This window comes from Poecilia mexicana, unplaced genomic scaffold (assembly GCF_051168715.1).
Source record: "Poecilia mexicana isolate PSO_F unplaced genomic scaffold, ASM5116871v1 scaffold_2, whole genome shotgun sequence".
Lineage (NCBI taxonomy): Eukaryota > Metazoa > Chordata > Actinopteri > Cyprinodontiformes > Poeciliidae > Poecilia > Poecilia mexicana.
Window position 1 is genome coordinate 57,175,927 of NW_028263371.1, and position 22,254 is coordinate 57,198,180.

The 22,254-nt window shown below is 46.6% G+C and overlaps 3 protein-coding genes across 4 annotated transcripts; 1 reads left to right on the forward strand and 2 right to left on the reverse strand.

Annotated features, from left to right (window-relative positions):
• Nucleotides 1-276: 276 nt before the first annotated feature.
• On the reverse strand, nucleotides 277-7,586 carry ftcdnl1 (formiminotransferase cyclodeaminase N-terminal like 1). Of its 2 annotated transcripts, XM_015003141.2 has the most exons (7): nucleotides 7,452-7,586; nucleotides 6,353-6,465; nucleotides 5,949-6,067; nucleotides 4,825-4,920; nucleotides 4,479-4,634; nucleotides 3,765-3,953; nucleotides 277-1,435 (listed from the first exon to the last, which is right to left on the reverse strand). In XM_015003141.2, the coding sequence occupies exons 3-7, from the start codon at nucleotides 6,061-6,063 to the stop codon at nucleotides 1,002-1,004; spliced, it is 990 nt and encodes a 329-aa protein (XP_014858627.2). In that variant the 5' UTR covers nucleotides 6,064-6,067; nucleotides 6,353-6,465; nucleotides 7,452-7,586; the 3' UTR covers nucleotides 277-1,001. The 2 variants fall into 2 exon arrangements, with proteins under 2 accessions (XP_014858627.2, XP_087859711.1); XM_088003585.1 differs by lacking the exons at nucleotides 6,353-6,465; nucleotides 7,452-7,586 and having other exon boundaries at nucleotides 4,479-4,680.
• Nucleotides 7,587-7,817: 231 nt separating this feature from the next.
• On the forward strand, nucleotides 7,818-15,410 carry cunh2orf69 (chromosome unknown C2orf69 homolog). The gene is made up of 3 exons (XM_015003144.2): nucleotides 7,818-8,108; nucleotides 11,199-11,428; nucleotides 13,844-15,410. Exons 1-3 carry the CDS (start codon nucleotides 7,818-7,820, stop codon nucleotides 14,307-14,309), a joined length of 987 nt encoding a protein of 328 aa, XP_014858630.1. The 3' UTR covers nucleotides 14,310-15,410.
• Nucleotides 15,258-21,494, reverse strand: stk17b (serine/threonine kinase 17b (apoptosis-inducing)). Its single transcript, XM_015003139.2, has 8 exons — nucleotides 21,356-21,494; nucleotides 21,019-21,184; nucleotides 19,136-19,348; nucleotides 18,921-19,059; nucleotides 17,935-18,061; nucleotides 17,633-17,681; nucleotides 17,278-17,457; nucleotides 15,258-17,031 (listed from the first exon to the last, which is right to left on the reverse strand). The coding sequence occupies exons 2-8, from the start codon at nucleotides 21,138-21,140 to the stop codon at nucleotides 16,809-16,811; spliced, it is 1,053 nt and encodes a 350-aa protein (XP_014858625.1). The 5' UTR covers nucleotides 21,141-21,184; nucleotides 21,356-21,494; the 3' UTR covers nucleotides 15,258-16,808.
• Nucleotides 21,495-22,254: the final 760 nt, after the last annotated feature.

The window sequence follows — 22,254 nt, forward strand, 5'->3', positions numbered from 1 at the left end:
TGCTCCTGCATGAAAAGGGTTTCATGAAATGCTGGAAACAAAAACAAAAGAATCTTTTCGAGTGTTTATATTTCAAATAAGAACCTCATAAAGTCCATTTTCTGTCCCCCAGAAGACTCTGAAACATTTCTTTTCTACTCTGGTATGGCCGCTATCTTTGTTCTTGTAACTAATTTTAATCTAATAAACCTTTAAACAGTGTTGAGAATGAAAATCCTAATCGATTAATCAAAATTTGTACTGACACATGGAGCATAAAATCAGCCAACAAAATCATTCAGACTTTACGTATTTTATTCAGTTTCAGGGCTGAAAGGAGACGCTTTACCATTACATCCGAGAAGAGTTTCTAAAAGTCTGTGCAGCATCTGAGGAGAAGGAGGAGGGCAGCTGATGATATGGACTGAAGACGCTCCCTGAAATCACACCATGTCTCTGTGGCCTGATAAGTTTCTGTTTTCTGAGAAATGGACCTTGGCGTCTAGCAGAATCAAAAATGTAACTCTTTACAATGGGCCCTTTGTCTACCAACATGTAATTCTTTCTCAAGAATTAAAAACTCCTGCTCTTCCTGAAGCTCCGCCTCCAGGAAGTCATCCAGACATGACTCCTATATTAACCCTTTAACAACGTCTTTACCAGCGTTGCTCTGAGCAGCAGCTCCTATAATGATCTCAGCAGGTGTTTGCTAATTCCTGCTGGCTAGTCTGAAGGAGCTGAGTGGGTGGTCGGAAGCTTGGAAACTGCAGCTCAGAGGAGGATCTGCGGCTTGTGGGCGGAGCTAGGTCCACCCAGGCATTTTGCTCAGCTGAATGGTTGCCATGGAGATGAAAGGATTTCTCACACATGAAAGACTCAAACAACGCTCCAGGTTTGATTTCAATGAGGGAATGACATGATGTAGTAAAGTTGATTTTACATGATACTGCCCCTTACAGTGACAGTGGTAAGTCGGAGAATCGTTTGTGTCTGTAGTTCAGTCATTTTCTCTTGGTCGGTTTTCACATGTGGATCCTTCGCTGCTCCCTCCAGAACTCCCCGATTCCCTCAGACAAAGCCAGCTCAGCTAAGCCCCTGCACTCCTGGGGGGTAAACCCCACCAGGGCGGTGCCCTTCACCCCGACCCCCTGCTGCCCCGCCAGCTCCGCCACCCGGGCCATGATGAGGGCGGCCGGGGCGTGGCAATATGGCCGCCCGTCGACGACAAAGCGCGGCCACGGCGGATCGGTCGGGCCTCCAGGCGCGGCTCCTGCCACGCTCTCCACGTTGCAGGCGATTTCCACGGCGCCCTCATGTGGCAGAGCCAGCACCTGGACCCCAGGAAGCCCACCGGGCGCCGACTTCCTGAGGGCGGCGGCGATGCTGCAGCCGACGGCAACGTCCAGCGTATCGATGGAAACGTTACAGTTCATGACGTAGGGACTGGCTCCGACTCCTGCAAGGATCAGAACCAGATCAGAACCAGATCAGAACCAGATCAGGATCAGTTCAGAACCAGTTTAAAACCAGTTTAAAACCAGATCAGAACCAGTTCAGAACCAGTTCAGAACCAGATCAGAATCCGGTTTAGAACCAGATCAGAATCAGTTCAGGACCAGTTCAGAATCCATTCAGAACCAGATCAGAACCAGTTTAGAACCAGTTCAGAACCAGATCAGGATCAGTTTAGAACCAGTTCAGAACCAGATCAGAACCAGTTTAGAACCAGATCAGAACCAGATCAGGATCAGATCAGGACCAGTTCAGAATCCATTCAGAACCAGATCAGAACCAGTTCAGAACCAGATCAGAATCCGGTTTAGAACCAGATCAGAACCAGATCAGGATCAGTTCAGGACCAGTTCAGAATCCATTCAGAACCAGATCAGAACCAGTTTAGAACCAGTTCAGAACCAGATCAGGATCAGTTCAGAACCAGATCAGAACCAGTTTAGAACCAGATCAGGATCAGATCAGGACCAGTTCAGAATCCATTCAGAACCAGATCAGAACCAGTTTAGAACCAGTTCAGAACCAGATCAGAATCCATTCAGAACCAGATCAGAATCCATTCAGAACCAGATCAGAACCAGTTTAGAACCAGATCAGAACCAGATCAGAACCAGATCACAACCAGTTCAGAACCAGATCAGGACCAGATCAGAACCAGATCAGAACCAGTTCAGAACCAGATCAGGATCAGATCAGGACCAGTTCAGAATCCATTCAGAACCAGTTTAGGACCAGTTCAGAACCAGATCACAACCAGTTCAGAACCAGATCAGGACCAGATCAGAACCAGATCAGAACCAGTTCAGAACCAGTTCAGAACCAGATCAGGACCAGTTCAGAATCCATTCAGAACCAGATCAGAACCAGTTTAGAACCAGTTTAGAACCAGTTCAGAACCAGATCACAACCAGTTCAGAACCAGATCAGGACCAGATCAGAACCAGATCAGAATCAGATCAGAACCAGATCAGAACCAGATCAGAATCAGATCAGGACCAGTTCAGAATCAGATCAGGATCAGATCAGGACCAGTTCAGAATCCATTCAGAACCAGATCAGAACCAGTTTAGAACCAGATCAGAACCAGTTTAGAACCAGATCAGAACCAGATCAGGATCAGATCAGAACCAGTTCAGAATCCATTCAGAACCAGATCAGAACCAGTTTAGAACCAGATCAGAACCAGATCAGGATCAGATCAGAACCAGTTCAGAATCCATTCAGAACCAGATCAGAACCAGTTTAGAACCAGATCAGAACCAGATCAGAACCAGATCAGAACCAGATCAGAATCAGATCAGGATCAGATCAGAACCAGATCAGAACCAGTTCAGAATCAGATCAGGATCAGATCAGAACCAGTTTAGAACCAGATCAGAACCAGATCAGGACCAGTTCAGAATCCATTCAGAACCAGATCAGAACCAGATCAGAATCAGATCAGGATCAGATCAGAACCAGATCAGAACCAGTTCAGAATCAGATCAGGATCAGATCAGAACCAGTTTAGAACCAGTTCAGAACCAGATCATCCTTAAAAACAGTTCTAGAATCAGTTCAGGCAGGATTAAATGAACTGATTCATGCTCATAGTTCACCAGATAAACATCCTGATTCAGTTTCAACTGTTTCTGAATTTAATTTCTTTTATTCTCTCCTGCTCTTTATTCATATAAACTGTATGGAGAACAGCTGCTCTCTTTCATCATTTAATGGTTTGACCCACAGAACAGAAAAACTACATTTTAACCAAACATGGCCTCATTGACCATTTTGTTGCCATGACGACAGAGCAGATGGGAGTTTTTTTATGTTTGCCCATAAACCTACCATTATATAATAACAAAAACAAAAGTTAAAGAGAAAAACTTCCATAAACTGAAAGTTAAGGTTGAGTTTGGTGAAACTCTCATCGATCATTTTCTGATGATTAAACTCAAAATAAATTCAGACTTTCCTCTATAATTAGCTGCTTCTGTTTTAGCTCATCAGCTGATTCAGTTACTGACCTGCAGGAAGGTCAAAGGTCAAAGAAGCAGCTTCTCTGGGAACACTTCCACTAACACCGTTTTGCTAACTTTAAAAACGCTTAGACCACTTAGCTTCCCCTAAACTAATTTAAGATGTTAGAGTGGCATGTTAGTCATTATTTATGAACTAAAAATGAAACTAAAATGCAGAAGCGCTTTGACTCCTCAGCCACGGTGAAATATAAACCAACACCTGGTTTCTGCTCAGCTGGACCCGTTCTGACCCGGTTGACCTGCAGTCACCTGTGAGTCCGTATCGTTCCCGCGGCGGCGGACCAACGTCGGCGGTGAGCGCCCGCAGGTCCGGACTCTTCCGGAACCAGCCCATCTCCTTCCTCCTTCGGGCCAGGCCGCGCTGCAGAGCCGCGTCCGCCCAGCCGAACAGGAAGACGCTGGCGCCGCGGACGGTCTCCGTGAGGCCGCGCGCCACCGCTGCACCACCCAAACAGGAACCAGTGTTAGCGGAGCGCCGCGCCGCGCCGCGCCAAGCTAATTCTAACCTGTGATCACACCTGCTGCTGCGGCTCATTATCAGCGCTCTGTCAGCGGCGCCAGACTAATCAACACATGGGAGGAACAAACCCACCATGATGTAAAGTTACACTGCAAAAAATTAACAGCGATGTCTAGCTTTATTTAATATGACAGAGAGAAAAATGTAGGAAAAAAAGTCATATTTTCACCGAGTTATTCATACATTTATAAATATCACAGTTCCAAACTAAATATTTACACATTTAGTTCTTAATATGAAAACAAAATATTTAGTTTAAAACTGGGAAATTTATAAATATATGAATAACGTGGTGAAAATATGACTTTGTAAAATAAACACCTAAATTTTTTTCTGCATGCCACACTACATAAACCTAAATATTGCTGTTAATTTTTTACAGTGTAGCAAACTGTCCGCCATGTTTCACTTCCTGTTTTACTTTGAAAGGTTCCCAGACTCACCCAGGGCCTGCTGGACGCAGTCCCGCTCCCCCACCGCCTCCCCCAGCGGGTAGATGGGGATCAGGTCCACCGACCCCATGCAGGGGTGCACGCCCGCGTGCCCGCGCATGTCGATGAGCGCGCACGCTTCCTGGCACGCAGACAGCACTGCGTCTCCTGGAGGAAACGGCGCGTTTAGAGCCAGGCTGGGAGATAAAGCAATCTGAAAATAATCACATCGTTCTCATGTTTCTGCGCTGAATCCGAGGAAAAGCTAATTAAGGCTGGAGAGCGGTTCCTGCTGCCGATCTTTATCTGGATCCCAGCGGAACCGGGCCGGAGCCGGGCCGGAACCGCCGTTACTCACTGATGGAGTCGACGGAGGCCACGATGGTGATGACGGAGCGGTTATAGTCATGGTCGTTGAAGATGTTCAGCACCGTGGTCTCCTTCCGCTGCATGCCTGACGAACAACGACAACGTTTAGAAACCGATACTCATCCCTAATAAATATCAAATACTGCAAACATCTCTGGGAATAACAATAATAAATTAGTGTTATTTTTTCACCAGGAGGTTTGGGCTGTCACTCTGCTCAAAAAAATACAATAAACCGACAGAATTTATCAGAAATTAATTTTAAATTAAAATGATAAAATTCACCATACAAATAGGAGATATAATTATAAAACACAGGAAAACACCCGAAACGTGAGAAAATACTTTAAAATACTAATAAATTAGCTTGCCATGTGTTTGTAGTAACGTGGTTATTACTTCCGGTGCCTGCACCAATCAAAATGCTCCACTGCGGGCGGACAGCCAATCAGTGATGATCTCATCATTGAAAATTGTCAGATAACAATTTGGAGTTTGTGGTTTTTCATGACAGTATATTAGCAGTTAGATATGGAAGAGGATTAGGGCCACTGGAAATTTTTTTTTTTTAAATCTGACTTTAATCTCAGAATTCTGAGAAAAAAGTCAGAACTGTTTTATTTTTTTCCCAGTGGCCCTAATCCTCTTCCGTAGTTAGAGGAGAAGCTGGTTCAACGATTTAAAATGTTTTGTCAAACAATTTAAAAATCCACCATCAGTAACATCTGATGAGTTTTTATACAGATCTGATCTAATAACTGGACATGTCTGTCTAATCAGCAGCATTTCTCTGAATAAGATGATTTCTCCTTCCTGTTAAAGAAACAAGTACAAACACAAAAATAAAGACGTTATGGTAAACAGGCTAAGTTTAACTTATATTAGCTGAATTATATTCAGCTAATATAAGTTGTTTAATTTCAACCGTTAGTTAAACCAGCTCTAAGAGATGCATAATTCTTATTTATACTGAAACACTTTTTTTTATTTATTACACTTTACATGTTTGATTCATTGGGGCTTAAAGGGCATCAGATCTCCAGAGAATCTTGGACTATGTCCATATTAAGTGTTAATAAAGTTACTGATAAGTGAAAAATGTGACTGACTGACCCTCTGCATCGTACAAAGCAGCCTTGGCCACGTTCTCCACCAGGTCCTTCCTGCGACCCTCAGAGACGTTCAGAAGACAAGCAACCAGACGTGACCTCAGCATCCCAGAGGCCATGCTCCTGCAACAACACAAGCATCATCAAACAAATCCATGAGCCAAATGCTATGTCTGATGAACAATAACTTATTTTTATATAAAGCTTCTTTGCCTTGTATGTTTGGTCCTATTAATGATTTTAATTAACTTTTTAATGAAGATTCATCTTCTATTTATGTGAAGAAACTGGCTGCAAAATTACACAAGCAACAGTAAAACTAAAATCCATCCAACTAAAGGAAAACTCCCTTAAAGCCAAAGTCTAAATACAATCCTGACTTTGTGGAGCAACACATGTGCAAGTTACCTTTCAGAGCAACTGGATCCCGTGCAGCTAGAGAGTATCTGCTCCAAACCTGCAGAACCTGCAGTTAGAAAACAGGTCCAAAGTCCAGCCTGGAGCAAACTGGACGCATTTATCTGTGCATGAGAGGAAAAAACATTTAATGCAGTCAGATTAACTCAGCTCCATGAGCAGAACTTTAACAAATGACGACATGTTCAGCTGAAGTTCAAACAGCAAGATAGTTCACTGTTTACCCGTTCCTATTAGGGTTTTAACAAGCGAAAGATTCCAGTATCTCTGCTGCCATCTTCTGGGTGAATTTGGTTCATGCAATTTCAATTTAAGCTGGTCAATTTGTTTAAGAGTTAAAATACTTGAAATACAGAACATTTACATCCAATTTGATCCAACTAGCTAAGTTAAATTTAACTAACTTAAGATAAGTTAAACTAATCTAATTTTGCTAAACTGAACTGAAATGAGCTAAGTCAATTTAAGATAATCTTATATTAGTAATTTTCAATTCAATTCAATTCAATTAAAAAAATACTTTATTAATACCAAAGGAAAATTAAATTTAAAAATTAATTTAAAAAAATACATTTTAACCTTTAAAAAACAGAATTTCCACATAACTGGATCTTTTTGCCTGTCTGATTACATTATTTTAAATATTTAATCAGATGCTATGATCAAGGTTAATTTGTCTGTATACATTCTCCTTAGGTGTGTGTGTGTGTGTGTGTGTGTGTGTGTGTGTGTGTGTGTGTGTGTGTGTGTGTGTGTGTGTGTGTGTGTGTGTGTGGTTGTTTGCCCTGTTTGTCTCTGTGTTGCCCTGCGATGGACTGCCGACCTCCAGGCGACCTGTCCGGGTGACAGCTGGAGAGGCACCAGCAGCCCAAAGGGATAAGGGTGGAAGAAAATGGATGGATGGATGTTATGATCAGCAGCTGCTCAAAACATAAACAGCCTTTTCATTAACTTTGACACTCATATGAGTAAAATGCGCTAACGTCGTGTTACTCATACTTGAGTACAATTTTTCGGTACTCTACCCACCTCCGTTAATTTCCAAAGTAATTTCATGTGCATTTCTTAAAGGATTTAGTTCCGTGCTTACTGTATTTATTTGGTTCGCAGAAAAATGTCGCTAAAAAGCTCTCTGGTTGACCATCACCGTAACCGGAAGTAGGTCGGCGTGACTCATCTTGTGTTGTATCTTTGTTACAGGACGTACAGAAGCTGCTGGTTGTATTTGTGATAAACAGCGCCTCTCTGTGGTCACAACTGGTCTCTAGTTGTCACTATTTTAATATATTTCTTTAAAAATGTGCTACAGTGTGAGGCGGGTCATTTTTGCTAACTGACAGAGTATTTATTTCAGTTTGAGGTTACAGGAAGTAGTTGTTGTGCCGCCAGCTAGCAGCAGTGTTTACTGCCTGCGCAGAGGAGCAGAAAACTGTCAACTCATGTTGGTTCGGAGTCCATGTTGTCTTCCAGAGCAGCAGCAGCCGTAGCAGCGGGCATCACTCTCATCACCGTGGCCGAACACATGAGCTCCGTGGCGGGAACCGCTCACTGTGGGCTCCGTGGGTCGCAGGGCTCCGGCAGCCCGAACGAGAGGCGACTGCAGCGGCTGGTCGGAGTTTCCGGCTGCGGTCCGAACCGGGTCAACGACCTGCTGCTGCTGCGGCCCGAATCAGACGAAGAGAGCTGCTCCGGAACCAAGGAGAGGGGCAGCAACAGACACGTTGTCTTCTTCCATGGAGACATTCAGGTCAGATTTTACCCGGGAGGTTTTTGCTCCTTCCCGCTGCTCGAGGTCCGCCAGGGGCGTTACTAAGCTGCACAGCTGAAGGGGGTTGGGCCCAGAAAATAAATACAACTATGTGACGAAAATTATTTTCAAATAAAAGCTAAGATTTCAAATATTAATAACACTGCAAAAGGAAAGAAAAAATACGTTCATCTAAATCAGTCAAAACTTGAGTTTCACTCAACTCACAATTGTATCTTGATACAATGAAAATTACAGAAACTGAATAAATAAGGAAACATTTGAACAGTATGAAAGTAATTATTTCAGCTGTTTTCTGGATGTAAGTAAATGAAGAATTTTGAGCTTCTTGTGTTGAATAGTGCATGTGTGTTGGGGAATTCACAGTGTGATGCTGCTTCTGGACAGGTTTGATAGATTGGAAAACTATTATCACAGCCCGAGTGCAGATATTTATTTTATACAAGTGTTGACAGTAAAAAAAAAAAAAGACTCACAATTGACAGTAAAAAAGTTAATAGTAAATATTAATATTATTTGACATAAGCCTAAACATGTGATCACAGTAAGAAAAATGTTAAACATAAATGCTGCATTTATGTTTGTGTCATTTTATTCGAGGGAACTGATCAGGAATCGGCTAGTAAACCTGTTCTGTGATCGATTGGTAGTGTCTCCATCCTCCACTAGGGGGCGTTCGCCTCTAGGGAAGAACAGAACATTTATTCAGCCTCTGGTAACATTTCCAGAGCAGCTCTTTGTTCCGGCTCAGAGGGAGCGACTGGCTCTGGTCTCCACATCTCCAGCTGGGAAACGCTCGTCTCCCTCCATTGTTTACTCACAAACACTGAGTGTTTTCACATTCAAGAGTTTTGTTTGGTCTAGAATAAAAAATAAAGCTTTGGGTTTTAGTTCAAAATATGAAACTGTTTAGTATGTGAAGTAGGATCATGAATATGTTTATAGTTGGTTTAATCTGCAGTAAATCTCATATTTCTACCTTTATAACAGATTTCATGGGTCAGCACCGACTGGTTGCTGCTGAACTCGTTTCGTTTTGACATCAAACCGTTTTCCTTCTCCTTTGACCTCCAGTGACCCCACAGCGCTCCATTTTCCCTCAGTTTTCCTGACTTCCAACCCGCTCATCCATTGTTAGCGGCTCATTAGCACGTTAGCATTCCCGTGGCGTCCTGGTTTTCCCAGAGACCTTTGTCCTGTGGGATGCTCTGACGGTGACGTTAGCATGTAAATAACCTGAATGAGGTCGTTGTGTTCAGTCCCGCTCAGCCCTGAAACGGGTCAAAGGTCACCGGGTTGCTGGGCTCTGAGAAATATGGGAGACCTGGTTTTAATGGATCTGAACTCAGAACCTTTATGTTCTGGTTTCTGAATCTTTGGATTGTTTGATATGATGCTTCCTCTGTGTTTCTGCTGTTTAAATCCAGAAACGTTCCTGATTTCAGCCTCAGGCCGACTTTCAGGAAACGTTCCGACTCAAACTGCGGAGCAATGGGGGTGTGAAAACTTTACTGCACTCAGAACATCATCTAACAGCTGTTTGTTTTGTGCTGTTTACAGTTAGAGTTAAAATCATGTTTCTGTAATTTTATAAACATAAAATGTGGTTTTTAAATATCTAAACTTCAAATGTTAATTAGCTGGTAAATTAGCTAGCCTGCAGTCTGCTGCTGAACAGCGAAGCTGCTCGTCTCTTAGCAGCTGCAGTTTTAAAACCACAATACCGTAATTAGAGTGATGGATGGATTTATAACCAAATACTCAAATCTTTTTCTCCAGTAAGACATTTTAAGGACCTAGTAACTCTTCAGAGGGTTATTTAGTAACCCTCCTGAGGATCCCTCGTACTCAGGCGTACCGTCTGTATTTCGGTGAGCTGTCCACATTATTTGAGATTTCATCAAAGAACAGACATTGCCTACATTTCCAGTGACAAATTCCTTCATTTCCCACAATCCCAATGGATACTAGCAGGTTTGATGAGCTAGCTGGGGCCTCGCCAACTGTCAGTGCGGCACAGCAGCAGATATGGCGGATTGTTACGTGATGTCAGATGTGAGGCTTTGAAAGCCTCCGTCTGTCTGACAGACACTCAGCCTTAGCATTTCCTTCAGAGACCAATTAGTCGACTAGTCGATTCTTTTCTCTGCAATGACTTTTTTCTGGGCCAGTCGACTAGTCGCAATCACATGACTAAACAGATTTTTCCAAGGAAATGAAAGAAGGTGGACTAGGTGAGTTTGTCAGAAAGCTCAAATTGTATAAAAATGTAAATAATTTAATAATAAAGAGAAACTGTAAATTACATCACAGGCTACCGCAATAGGGGCGTTGCGCGGCGCGGTGGTTAGCGCGGCGTCCCGCATACAGAGACTTTAGCCCGCGGTAGTCAGGAGTCCGACTCTCGTCCTCCATCCGCTGGGCCAGGCCTCTCTGCCCCCTTACAGTCGGATTGCTGTTAAATAAACTAGTCCCAAAAAATCCTTTAAAAAAAAAAAAAAGACTACCACAGTAACGTGTTACAACGTGGCATGATGTCAGGCTTTTTTATCCCCCAACTGATCAGCGTCACCCTGCGTGTTGAAGCTTTTAACCTGGCAGCTTTACGCTCTTGTAAAGAAAAGGTTTGACTACATCCGGAAACTAAGTCCAAGCTTCATCCTGAGGGTCTGATAGGGGCGATGTCTGCCACCGTCTGCATGTCGGTTCAGAGAGCCGCTGCTGATCAGCGGAGCATCGGGAGGAGGAGCAGCAGGAAGCAGCGTTGAACTCAACTGCAACCAAACGGGATCCGTTCATAATAAGTTTGGTTTGTGATGTTCCAAAAGCACCATTGTGGTCAGTGTGATCCTTTGACTCCTATACGAGTAACTATCCAGAGGTCATCAGCATCAGCCGCGCTTACGTCACTATGACGTCACCGCGACTAGTCGACATCAACTCGACTATTATCATGATGTAGTCGACCTTAAAAAATATGTAGTCGTTCAACCTCTAACACCCAGTGGTTATTTTGTGAGGTTGCACTCTGGGCGTTGAATTAAAAGCTTTTGTTTTTTCTGTTGGCAGAACTTCAAGGAGGAGATGGCCCTGCAGCCAGAGGCGGCTCAGTGGCTGTCCTGGAGTCTGGAGCAGGTGGCCCTGGTTCTGGGCCAGCGGTTCCCCAACAGGAACATCTGGGTGGTCAAAGCCTCCCGCATGTACCTCAACAAGTTCAGCTGCTACCAGAACTTCGTGGAGAGCAACATGTTCGGCGCGCCGGAGCACACCGCCAACGGCGGAGCTTTTCACCAGCTCAGGTTGGTTCTCTTCTCCATCGGCCAGCGGTCGGTCCAGGGGTCAGTTGGTCCGATTGGACCCAGGAGGTTCTCCAGGCAGGAGCATGAACGGAGGAAAGATCTGGGGAACTAATTCCTACTTCCAGACTCTTTCTGTCATTTGTTCAGTTGATGAAGATCTGCTTTAGTAATCAACTTCACTTCACCAAGAAACCCGATGACTGTCCATCCAACCGACTGTCCATCCAACCGTCCGACTGTCCATCCAACCGACTGTCCATCCAACCGTCTGTCCATCCAACCGACTGTCCATCCAACCGTCTGTCCATCCAACCGTCTGTCCATCCAACCGACTGTCCATCCAACCGACTGTCCATCCAACCGACTGTCCATCCAACCGTCTGTCCATCCAACCGACTGTCCATCCAACCGTCTGTCCATCCAACCGACTGTCCATCCAACCGACTGTCCATCCAACCGTCTGTCCATCCAACCGACTGTCCATCCAACCGTCTGTCCATCCAACCGTCTGTCCATCCAACCGTCTGTCCATCCAACCGACTGTCCATCCAACCGACTGTCCATCCAACCGTCCGACTGTCCATCCAACCGTCCGACTGTCCATCCAACCGTCTGTCCATCCAACCGTCTGTCCATCCAACCGACTGTCCATCCAACCGTCTGTCCATCCAACCGACTGTCCATCCAACCGTCTGTCCATCCAACCGTCTGTCCATCCAACCGACTGTCCATCCAACCGACTGTCCATCCAACCGTCCGACTGTCCATCCAACCGTCCGACTGTCCATCCAACCGACTGTCCATCCAACCGACTGTCCATCCAACCGACTGTCCATCCAACCGTCCGACTGTCCATCCAACCGTCCGACTGTCCATCCAACCGACTGTCCATCCAACCGACTGTCCATCCAACCGACTGTCCATCCAACCGTCTGTCCATCCAACCGTCTGTCCATCCAACCGTCTGTCCATCCAACCGTCTGTCCATCCAACCGACTGTCCATCCAACCGTCTGTCCATCCAACCGTCTGTCCATCCAACCGTCTGTCCATCCAACCGTCTGTCCATCCAACCGTCTGTCCATCCAACCGTCTGTCCATCCAACCGTCTGTCCATCCAACCGTCTGTCCATCCAACCGTCTGTCCATCCAACCGTCTGTCCATCCAACCGTCTGTCCATCCAACCGTCTGTCCATCCAACCGACTGTCCATCCAACCGACTGTCCATCCAACCGTCTGTCCATCCAACCGTCTGTCCATCCAACCGTCTGTCCATCCAACCGTCTGTCCATCCAACCGACTGTCCATCCAACCGTCTGTCCATCCAACCGTCTGTCCATCCAACCGTCTGTCCATCCAACCGTCTGTCCATCCAACCGTCTGTCCATCCAACCGTCTGTCCATCCAACCGTCTGTCCATCCAACCGTCTGTCCATCCAACCGTCTGTCCATCCAACCGTCTGTCCATCCAACCGACTGTCCATCCAACCGTCTGTCCATCCAACCGTCTGTCCATCCAACCGTCTGTCCATCCAACCGTCTGTCCATCCAACCGTCTGTCCATCCAACCGTCTGTCCATCCAACCGTCTGTCCATCCAACCGTCTGTCCATCCAACCGTCTGTCCATCCAACCAACTGTCCATCCATCCTGGTTCTGACCTGTTGAATATTGTCTGGACCGTATCAGAACTCGAAATGATCAATCATTAGCTTCGTTACTGTGTTGTTAGTGTAAACGCCCTAAAGAAGGGGAGATTTTTAATAAAGAGCCGGACACGGTGTTTCTGCTCCAGCGATTATTAATATCTCATTAACATACAAACATACACAACGTTATTAAAGTCGACACAGAAGTATGTTAGCAACGGTGCTAACAGTGGAGCTAACAAGGCCAATAACGAACTTTAACATTCAGAGCGTCCAAAAACAACTCGCACTCTTTCTGACAGTTAACAAACAAACGTACAATATACAGGTGCGCATATATACATACTCATACCTAAAGAAGGGGAGATTTTTAATAAAGAGCCGGACACGGTGTTTCTGCTCCAGCGATTATTAATATCTAAGGAGGAAGTTCCGGTGCTCTTCACTATAGATAGCGCAAGCGCTAGACTCCCCCTGCTGGTTGAATCTGACCACTGCCTCAGCCAAATCAAACTAGTCAAGACTCTGAAATAACTAAATTTCAATCCAATTTCAATCCATCACATTAGCGTTAGCATAAAGTCCAGAAATGAACAGAAAACCTGCTGAGTTCTGAACTAAAAGCTGCAGAAATCTTGATTTCATTTCAACGCTTTGGATGTAAATATGATCATGTCTGTTTGAACCTTTAAACTCTTCAGGAAGTAGAATCACAGCTGATGGTCCTCCAGATGATGATGATGATGAGACTCTTCTTCTCCTGCCAGGTCGCTGCTGACCAACGCAATGGAGCGGGCCAATCTGCCGCCTGCAGGGGGCGCCGGCGGCCTGCCGCCCGGGTTCTCCCTGACCCTGGTGGGCTTCAGTAAGGGCTGCGTGGTTCTCAACCAGCTGGTGTACGAGCTGCCCGGGGCGCGCGCCGACCTCAACATGGCCGCCTTCGTGCGGCGGATTTCGGACATGTTCTGGCTGGACGGGGGCCACCCGGGCGGCAGCCGCACCTGGGTGACGGACCGCGAGACGCTGCGGGAGCTGGCGGCCAGCGGCATCTCCGTGCACGCGCATGTGACCCCCTACGAGGTGCGCGACCCCATGCGGGCCTGGGTGGGCCGCGAGTACGGCGTGTTCATCCAGACCCTGGAGGAGCTGGGCGCCTGCCCCAGCAGGAAGCTGCACTTCCAGGACGAGCCGCCGTCCATCCAGAACCACTTCCGAGTCATCCTGGAGTTCTGAGTTCTGCTTCCTGTTTTGGTCTTAGAACTTTACGAACGTGACCGGAAACATGTTTACATTTGATGAAACGTGAAGAATTCATGTTAATTTAATATTTAACCTAATTATATCTGATGTAGCATTCAGAGTACAGAGGACCAGAAATGACTAAATTAAACATCAAGTTAAATAAATAAATGTTTGATTTAATAAACATAATAAATGGTTCTTGATGGGCAACTTTGACTGCAGGAACAGGAATCATAAATAAACACGATTAATTTTATGCATCTAAATTATTAATTTTCACATTTTATAAAGTGTCATAAATAAATACACATGTATCTATTTGATGAGCCAATATGTAATTTTGTCTCTTTTGGCCCTCCGTACTGGAGGTAAACAGCCTCCTGTTTCATTCCTTCAGTCTGAACCCAGGGTTTATTTTTCCACCTTTGATGAACAGAACTCGACCCGACTCGGTAGAACTGTGAGCCTCAGAACAGATCCGACCCGGGAAACAGTCTGGATCAGAAGGTCCGGTCCGATCATCTGCATTTTGGGTTTTTAATGACTCATTAGGACCGGCTGTGAGGTTCTGATCCGGTCAGGCTGTGGCTGGTATCGGACCAGTTCTGATGGGCAGAACTGGGAGTGTAGGGAGGAGGTCCAGAACCAGTTTGGATCGGGCCAGCCAACCAAACATCCAGTTCTGGTTTCAGCAGCTGAATGTTGATCAATTTTTTCATCCTGAAATTAAAACTGTTCAATTAAATCTCTAAATGATTGGCGTCCACGATGATGAAGCTCCTCCCCTCTTCATCTCCTCCTCCTCCTCTTCCTCAGTTAGTGTGACGCCAGCAGCTCGTTTTCCTGTTTCTGCTGAATGTAACTTCTGATGCATTCCTTGCTGTCGTGCTGCTGGTGGCCAGCAGGGGGCGCCACGGGGACAGACACGCCACACTGATGCCGTTTTCTACAACTTTAATGAGCTTTTCCAGTTTGCTTTGTGACGCCTACAGATTAGCCAGCAGTTATCAGATTACAGATTATTTCTTCTGTTGAAGATGTAATTACGCTCAAACATTAAAAAACAAATAAAAATAAAGTTACATCCTTTCAGCCGTTGGTCTCTGTGCTTGTGGCTGATTTGACTGGAACAGGAGGAATCAGCAGAACAAACATGGAGGTCCAGTGAAGCAGCTGATGTCAGACCGGCTCCCTGCGGCGGCGGCGCGGGGTGTCCCGGGACGGGGCGTCCTCACAGAGCCCTTTGTCCCCCGCGGTGAGGTCATGAGGTCAGCCGCTGTGGCACGCCGCCTCTCACTTCCTCTGCTCCCTCGTTTCTCTCCTTCAGCTGCCCAACGACTCAAACTCCTTCAGATTCTTCCTGCAACACTTTTCTACTTCCTTCAGATCCTTTCAGCATAAAAGCCTCCTCAATCAGCTGCTTCCCTCCACAATCAGCCAACATTAAGACATGAGCTCATTGTTTCATAAAACATCCAGAATCAGTCCAGCACATAAATAACATTAATAATAATAACAACAATAGCAGGCTGTGGCAGGCGGAGCGGCGCCCTGAGATGATCACTCTGGAATGGCTGCAGACACGCCCCTTCCTTCCTGCACAGGAAGTAAGTGCTACAGAGAAAGTGACGTACGGCGGCTGAGCGGCGCGAACACGATGAAAACACGATGCTAACTGACTGAAACACAAAAACTAACGATCAGCAAAACTCAAATGACCAAACTACAGGAAACAGAAACGTTGCTAGCTCCTCCACTGAAATCCTCCAGACCACCAGGGGGCGCCGACCACCAAACCATCTGGAGCCAGGCCCTCAGGAGGAAAGTTGGAGGAAGGAAGAAAAATACTTCACATCTTTTTCAGATACAGTTTTTTAGAATATAGAACAGCAGCATATTTTCGTAGGTAATATTACCGACTGCAGGCTCCCCCTAGTGGAGCGGAGGACTGAGTTTACAACGTTTCATACTGGATGTCTTTGCTGTTTTCCATTTTGCTTGTTTCCTTCGTAGAGTTTTTCTGTTTTTGTTTTGAAATATCATCGTTCAAGTGTTTGCAGCTAGTTTTCGGCGTTAGCTGCGGCTGTTAGCCGCCGTACGTCCTGACAGGAAACGGTGTGCAGCGCGGCGTGCGAACATCAGCTGCTCTACAACTAAACCCTGAGCTACGTTTGGGTGCAGAGATCCGGCGGGGAGCGGCCGGCGTTACGAACGGTTCTGCTGGTGACGGCAGCAGGCGGCTCTTCCAGGTGACCTCGACAGGTTTTCCTACTTTAAGGCATAGATTCAAACTGCATAGATTTCCCTAAATAGATGCTGCAGTGCAGCCGTCATGGGGGAGGCGTCCAGCAGTGCTGCTGGACAGAAACAGGAAGCCGTTATCTTTGGTTGGACTGGAGGATCAGTGAAGCAGATTAGAGCTTCTGGAGCTTAAAACTATTTAAAACAGAAGAAGAAGAAGCCGTCTGCGCCGCGTCGCCTCAGGCGTCTTCAGAAGTCGCCGTCTCCGGTCGTCTCCTCCTCCAGGCGGAACCTCTTGGCGTGGGAATGGGGCGAGTCTAGGAAGTTCTCCTTGTCCTCCAGCGGCGCCGCCCACTTGGCGCCGCAGCTCCGCTCCCGGACGGGCCGGACCAGAACCGGCTCCGAGTTCAGGCATGGCGGCTGCTGCCACAGCCACGGGTGGCTGAGGCACTCTGCGGCACTGGGTCGGTCCCTGCAGGCCAACCAGAGGTCAGAGGTCAGAGGGAAACAGGTCATCAGAACCTTTGGCTGATCCAGATCCACATTGACTCAAAGATTTATCGCTCCAGAAAAACGTCTCCAGAGGTTCTGAAAAGTGGCTAAATTTGGCAAGAAACTCGCTAAGAGAGCAAAAATAATAACAACAATGATAATGATGATAATAACAACAGACTTTCCCAGTAGTCCCGGTCCGGTCCGGTCCCGGTTCTGTACTCACTCTGGCGCCTTGACCAGCAGCTTCCTGATGAAATCGACGGCGAGTTCGGAGACGCGGCTCAGCGCGTCGCGGCTGTAGTCCACGTTGACCTGCGACACGTTCAGGTACGTCTCCTGCTTGTCGTCTCCGAGGAACGGCGACTCGCCCGTCACCAGCATGTAGGTGATGACGCCCACGCTCCTGCAGGCGGAGCCGACAGCCGGGTCAGAACCAGAACCACAGCAACACCGGATCCTCGTTCAACATTTCTCTGATGTTTCGTAATGTTTCATATTTCAGGTGAACAAACTCGGTAAATTAAATCTAACCGGACGTCCTGATACTGTTGCCATGGTTACCCCGGCCCATAACTCACCACAGGTCCGTCGCTGTGGTGATCGGCTCGTAGTTCAGAACCTCTGGAGCTGAAACACAGGAAGTCTGATGTCATTCAGAGCGTTTCATCACTTCCTGTTTCCTGTGCTGACAGCAGGACTGGATCAGCCCGAGGAAACGGTTCCAGTTTTAAAACAGATGTGAAAAGTGTGGAGTGCACCCGAGGTCAGCCCCTTCCCCTGAAACCCAAAACCAGCAGAAAGAAAACCTGGAATCTGCTTTCAATTCGTTACTATTGGAGATGGAGGTCGGATCACCGGGCCGGACCGGGTTGGGTCTTACCTACGTACTCGGGCGTTCCCAGGATCTCTCGCAGCTCGCCGGCCGTCCCCAGGCGGCGGGCGAGGCCGAAGTCGACGATCTTGATGTCGCCCGGCGGGGCCAGGCTGGTCAGCAGGATGTTCTGTGGCTGCAGGAGAAAATGGAGGACGAGTTCACCAGACCGGGTCAGCATGTTTACCCAGCCATCGCCATGGCAACACACTGTACTGAGCGTTCTTCTAATAATCATTAGCAGGCCGACTCTCCACTCTGACTAATATTTGCTTTCAGAACCATCGAAGAATCAAAGAGGTCTGGTCCGGTCCGACCCGGTGAGCCCAGTTCAGCTCAAAGTTCAGGTCAGGTTCAGTCGCCGCTCCTTCTGGTCCGGGCTTTAACTGGATCGACCCAGATCAGCAGAACCTCAAATCAGATGGGTGAAAAATCTGCAGAGAATGGAACAGCGTTTCTATTGGTCGCCATGGGGATGAGCGAGCGTTTCTATTGGTCGCCATGGGGATGAGCGAGCGTTTCTATTGGTCGCCATGGGGATGAGCGAGCGTTTCTATTGGTCGCCATGGGGATGAGCGAGCGTTTCTATTGGTCGCCATGGGGATGAGCGAGCGTTTCTATTGGTCGCCATGGGGATGAGCGAGCGTTTCTATTGGTTGCCATGGGGATGAGCGAGCGTTTCTATTGGTCGCCATGGGGATGAGCGAGCGTTTCTATTGGTCGCCATGGGGATGAGCGAGCGTTTCTATTGGTTGGGTCGTGAAGCGGTTCTGGTCTGGAGAACCGGTCCAGCAGCAGTTTGTTCATTTGCTGTCACACCAGAATAAACGTTTCATAAACTGTAATAAATGAAATAAATAAATTTAGTTTAACTTTTTAAACATGGAGTCAGAAAATTAAACATTAAAAAAGGAAATTGTACCAAAGAACCCAGAGAAAGTCTTAATGCTTAAATGACCCGCTTCATGTTCTGGTTCTGGTTGTGTGTGTGAGACCTTGAGGTCCAGATGGACCAGCTGGTTCTGGTGCAGGTGTTGGACCCCCTCCAGGGTCTGTCGGATCAGCCGGGTCACCTGGGCCTCAGGCAGCAGCTCCTCCGACACGCACAGGTCGAAGATCTCCCCGCCGGCAGCGCTGTAGACAGAACCGAGTCAGAACCGGGTCAGAACCGAGTCAGGACTGTAACCCGGCGGGCCCCAGGTCCACTCACTACTCGAGCAGCAGCACCAGGTCGTGGTCGGTCTCGTGGGCAGCGTACAGGTTGACGACACGCGGGCTGTTCCGGGCCAACTCCAGAACCGCCATCTCATGGACGGCCTCGGCCCGGCAGTCCCGGCCCCGCCTCCTCTTCCTCAGGAACTTGGCGGCGAACTCTTTCCCCGAACTTTTCTCCACGCAGCGCTTCACCACCGCAAACTTCCCCCTGGGTCAGAGGTCAGAGAGAGAGGACCCGGACCCGGTCAGTACAGCAGACCCGATTCCCCGGAACCGTCTGTCTGCAGGTTCTGCTTGTCAGCTACGGTTCTGTGCAAAAGTTTTAAACCAGCCAGACTTGCTGCTGGTTCTGGTTCTGATCCGACTGGACAGGAGGAAAATATATTTATGAAAAGGAAATATATAAAAATATTAGATTTATTAAAATAATAAAAATAGATTTTCTGGGCAGAACAAAAGTAATTTTATACGGAAAAAAAAACAACAAATCATATTGATGAGAACGCCATCGCCATGGCAACACAGATCTTCAGACAGTCTGTAGATTTGTAGATCCAGATCAGGTTCTGATCATCAGAACTGGATTCAGCTCCTCCCAGAACCAGCCGGTCCAGTCCAGTAGATCTAGGCCACCCAGATGCTGCAGCTCAGATCAGATCCCAGATGTTCTCCACACAGACGCTGACCACATCTACCGTCTCCACCTCTAGACCAATCTGAACCAATTGGGCCAGGCGGTTCTAGAAACCCAGAAAACCAAACTAAATCCTCCAGGTAGAGGTCAAAGTTCACTCTGATGCTAACAGGCTAAATGTGACGCTAACAGATCCACTCTGGGATCGGCTGGTGCTGCCTGGCAGCCAGCGGTCCAACCTCCAGTCCGGTCCAGTTGGTTCCTCCAAACTGGATGATGCAAACGCCGCCTGATCTTAGATCAGCTGGAAGCTTCCTCCACTTCCTGTTTCAGACCTCTACTTCCTGTTTCAGACCAACATGGAGTCCAGTTCTCCTTTCTGCGCTCCGGTTCTTCCTCACACCGATCACACCCAGCACAGCGCCAGCAGCCTTCACATGACCGCAACCGTGGTTACCATGGTTACCGCGGTTCCCGGTTAAAGTCCAGAGTCCAAAGCATGGCGGCCAGAGCAGCAGACGGGTCATAAATCAGCAGTCAGTCAGTCAGGTGGCAGGCTGGTTCCTGTCTGCTGATCAAAACCTGATCACAGAAAAAAACATTCCTCTGAAAACACCAAACAAAAAGAATCTGATTCCTTCTGATGGGTCCAGTTGGATAAACCATGAGAACCTGGACCGGGTCGGACCGCACAGCCTTAAGAACAAACACTGGGTTTATAGAAACATTAAAATATAAATATTAATATTTAAACCAGATTAAAACCCACAGGAATAACCTGCTCAAACCAGGACGACCAGAACCAGAGACCCAAACAAAAAACAGATTCACAAATACAAAAATTATCATAAAAACTGAAACCTTAACAGGAAATATGGCAGAAATATAATTTTTTTATCTTTATGTTTAAACAAATGAAGGTTTTACCAATCACAAACTAAAACCAGATAATAATAAAATTGGTAAATTCTGCTGTACTTAAGCTGTAATATGAATTAAAATGTTCTATAACGATTCTTATTTCTGTAATAAAAGTTTAATAAATCATTTCCGGTCTCATCTCTCTAAATAATTTACATTTTTTACTTTTTTCTCACTTTCAGATCAGATCATGAGCTAAAGACTCATTAAAAGCTGCGAAATGTCCCTTTACTGCAGAACCGGAACTATCAATATGAGGTCATGGTCCAGTTCGGTTCAGGCCAATCAGTAGAACCGAACCCGATCAGAACCGAACCGCTCACCTCCCCAGCTCTCCGGTCACCTCATAGGCGATCTCCAGCGGTTCGGAGCTGATCGGGGTCTGGGTCTCGGCCAGCAACCCGGCGGGCAGTCCGCTGCGGCTGTCCAGCCGCCTCCGAGACATCCCCCGGTCCTCTGGTCCTCCGGTCCGGTTCCGAGAGTTCAGCCCTGCGAGAGAGCAGAACCGAGCCGCAAGGCTAGTTAAGGCTGGTCACCATGCTACGGGTTAACTCCGGTTAGCCAACTGTCGCCAAGTTAGCTCGACGACTTCTAAAGCATCCGGTCCAAAAGTGAGTTCGAGCGGTTCGGTTCCTCTCGGTTCCACCTGGCCGAACCCACCTGGCTGTGAAGCGATCTGAACGGCTGGTTCTGGCTCCTGTTAACCTGGTTCGTTGGTTTATCCGGAGCCTTTTCGATCATTTTTACATCCCGTTTGACACCTTTCAGACACGTCACTGCACTGCGGCGCATGCGCACTGGCGTGTTTGGATAAAAGTTTCAACAGTTTTCTTTCGAACAGCCATGGGAATTCCGTTTCCTTCCCGGGATCTGAATCATTTGGCGAATGTCTTTCCATTCCTGCGGACCTTTACATAGATGTTGGTAAAGTAAAAACTGACCTCAAGTAAAAGTAGTACGACTTCAATATATTCTTACATCCAAGAAACTACTCAATTAAGAGTTAACAGTATTTGGTATAAAGGCTATTTGAGAAATGGGTCATGACATCTGATTTAATGTTTTAAAATTATGTAATAAATAAAAAATGAAACCTTTTCACAAGTCATTTAGGAATTATCTGATCTCCTGGCTGAATTATAATATATATACATACATCATGGTTTTTATTTTTGCTTTTAAACAGGTTTATAATTCAGCACAAACAGTAAAATTCAACATTTTTAAATGTAAATCAATTTCCATTTCAATGAAGAAACATTTCAATTTACTCTTTATTTAAAATCTCAGCAGGAGTTTTGTTTCTTTCAGTCACAACTTTGTTAAAAGTGTTTCTGTTCTCATTATGACTGCTGAGCCCAGTTCTCTGTAGGAAAGTAAGTACACCCTGAGGAGCAGCAGCAGGTCACGGGTCTGTGCGTCACTGTGGAGGAGTTTTGACCCGCTCTGCTCTGCTGAAGCGCAGAGCGCTGGAGGGTTTTCCTGGATGAATGGCCTATCTAAAGTCTATAAGGTGTTGAGCAGTTTTCACAGTACTGTAAATGTTTTAACTTTGTTTT

What these genes read in the sequence shown, in the direction of transcription:
- stk17b (XM_015003139.2), bottom strand. Translation starts at nt 21,140, where the DNA reads ATGTCTCGGAGGCGGCTGGACAGCCGCAGCGGACTGCCCGCCGGGTTG. An exon ending in GTGACCGGAGAGCTGGGGAG is followed by an intron (nt 19,349 to 21,018) that starts GTGAGCGGTTCG and finishes CCTCTGACCCAG; the next exon opens with GGGGAAGTTTGCGGTGGTGA. An exon ending in ACCACAGCGACGGACCTGTG is followed by an intron (nt 17,458 to 17,632) that starts GTGAGTTATGGG and finishes CTCCGCCTGCAG; the next exon opens with GAGCGTGGGCGTCATCACCT.
- ftcdnl1 (XM_015003141.2), bottom strand. Translation starts at nt 6,063, where the DNA reads ATGGCCTCTGGGATGCTGAGGTCACGTCTGGTTGCTTGTCTTCTGAAC. An exon ending in CTGCGTCCAGCAGGCCCTGG is followed by an intron (nt 3,954 to 4,478) that starts GTGAGTCTGGGA and finishes TGGGTGGTGCAG; the next exon opens with CGGTGGCGCGCGGCCTCACG. An exon ending in GGAACGATACGGACTCACAG is followed by an intron (nt 1,436 to 3,764) that starts GTGACTGCAGGT and finishes TGATCCTTGCAG; the next exon opens with GAGTCGGAGCCAGTCCCTAC.
- cunh2orf69 (XM_015003144.2), top strand. Translation starts at nt 7,818, where the DNA reads ATGTTGTCTTCCAGAGCAGCAGCAGCCGTAGCAGCGGGCATCACTCTC. An exon ending in TCTTCCATGGAGACATTCAG is followed by an intron (nt 8,109 to 11,198) that starts GTCAGATTTTAC and finishes TTCTGTTGGCAG; the next exon opens with AACTTCAAGGAGGAGATGGC. An exon ending in GGAGCTTTTCACCAGCTCAG is followed by an intron (nt 11,429 to 13,843) that starts GTTGGTTCTCTT and finishes TTCTCCTGCCAG; the next exon opens with GTCGCTGCTGACCAACGCAA.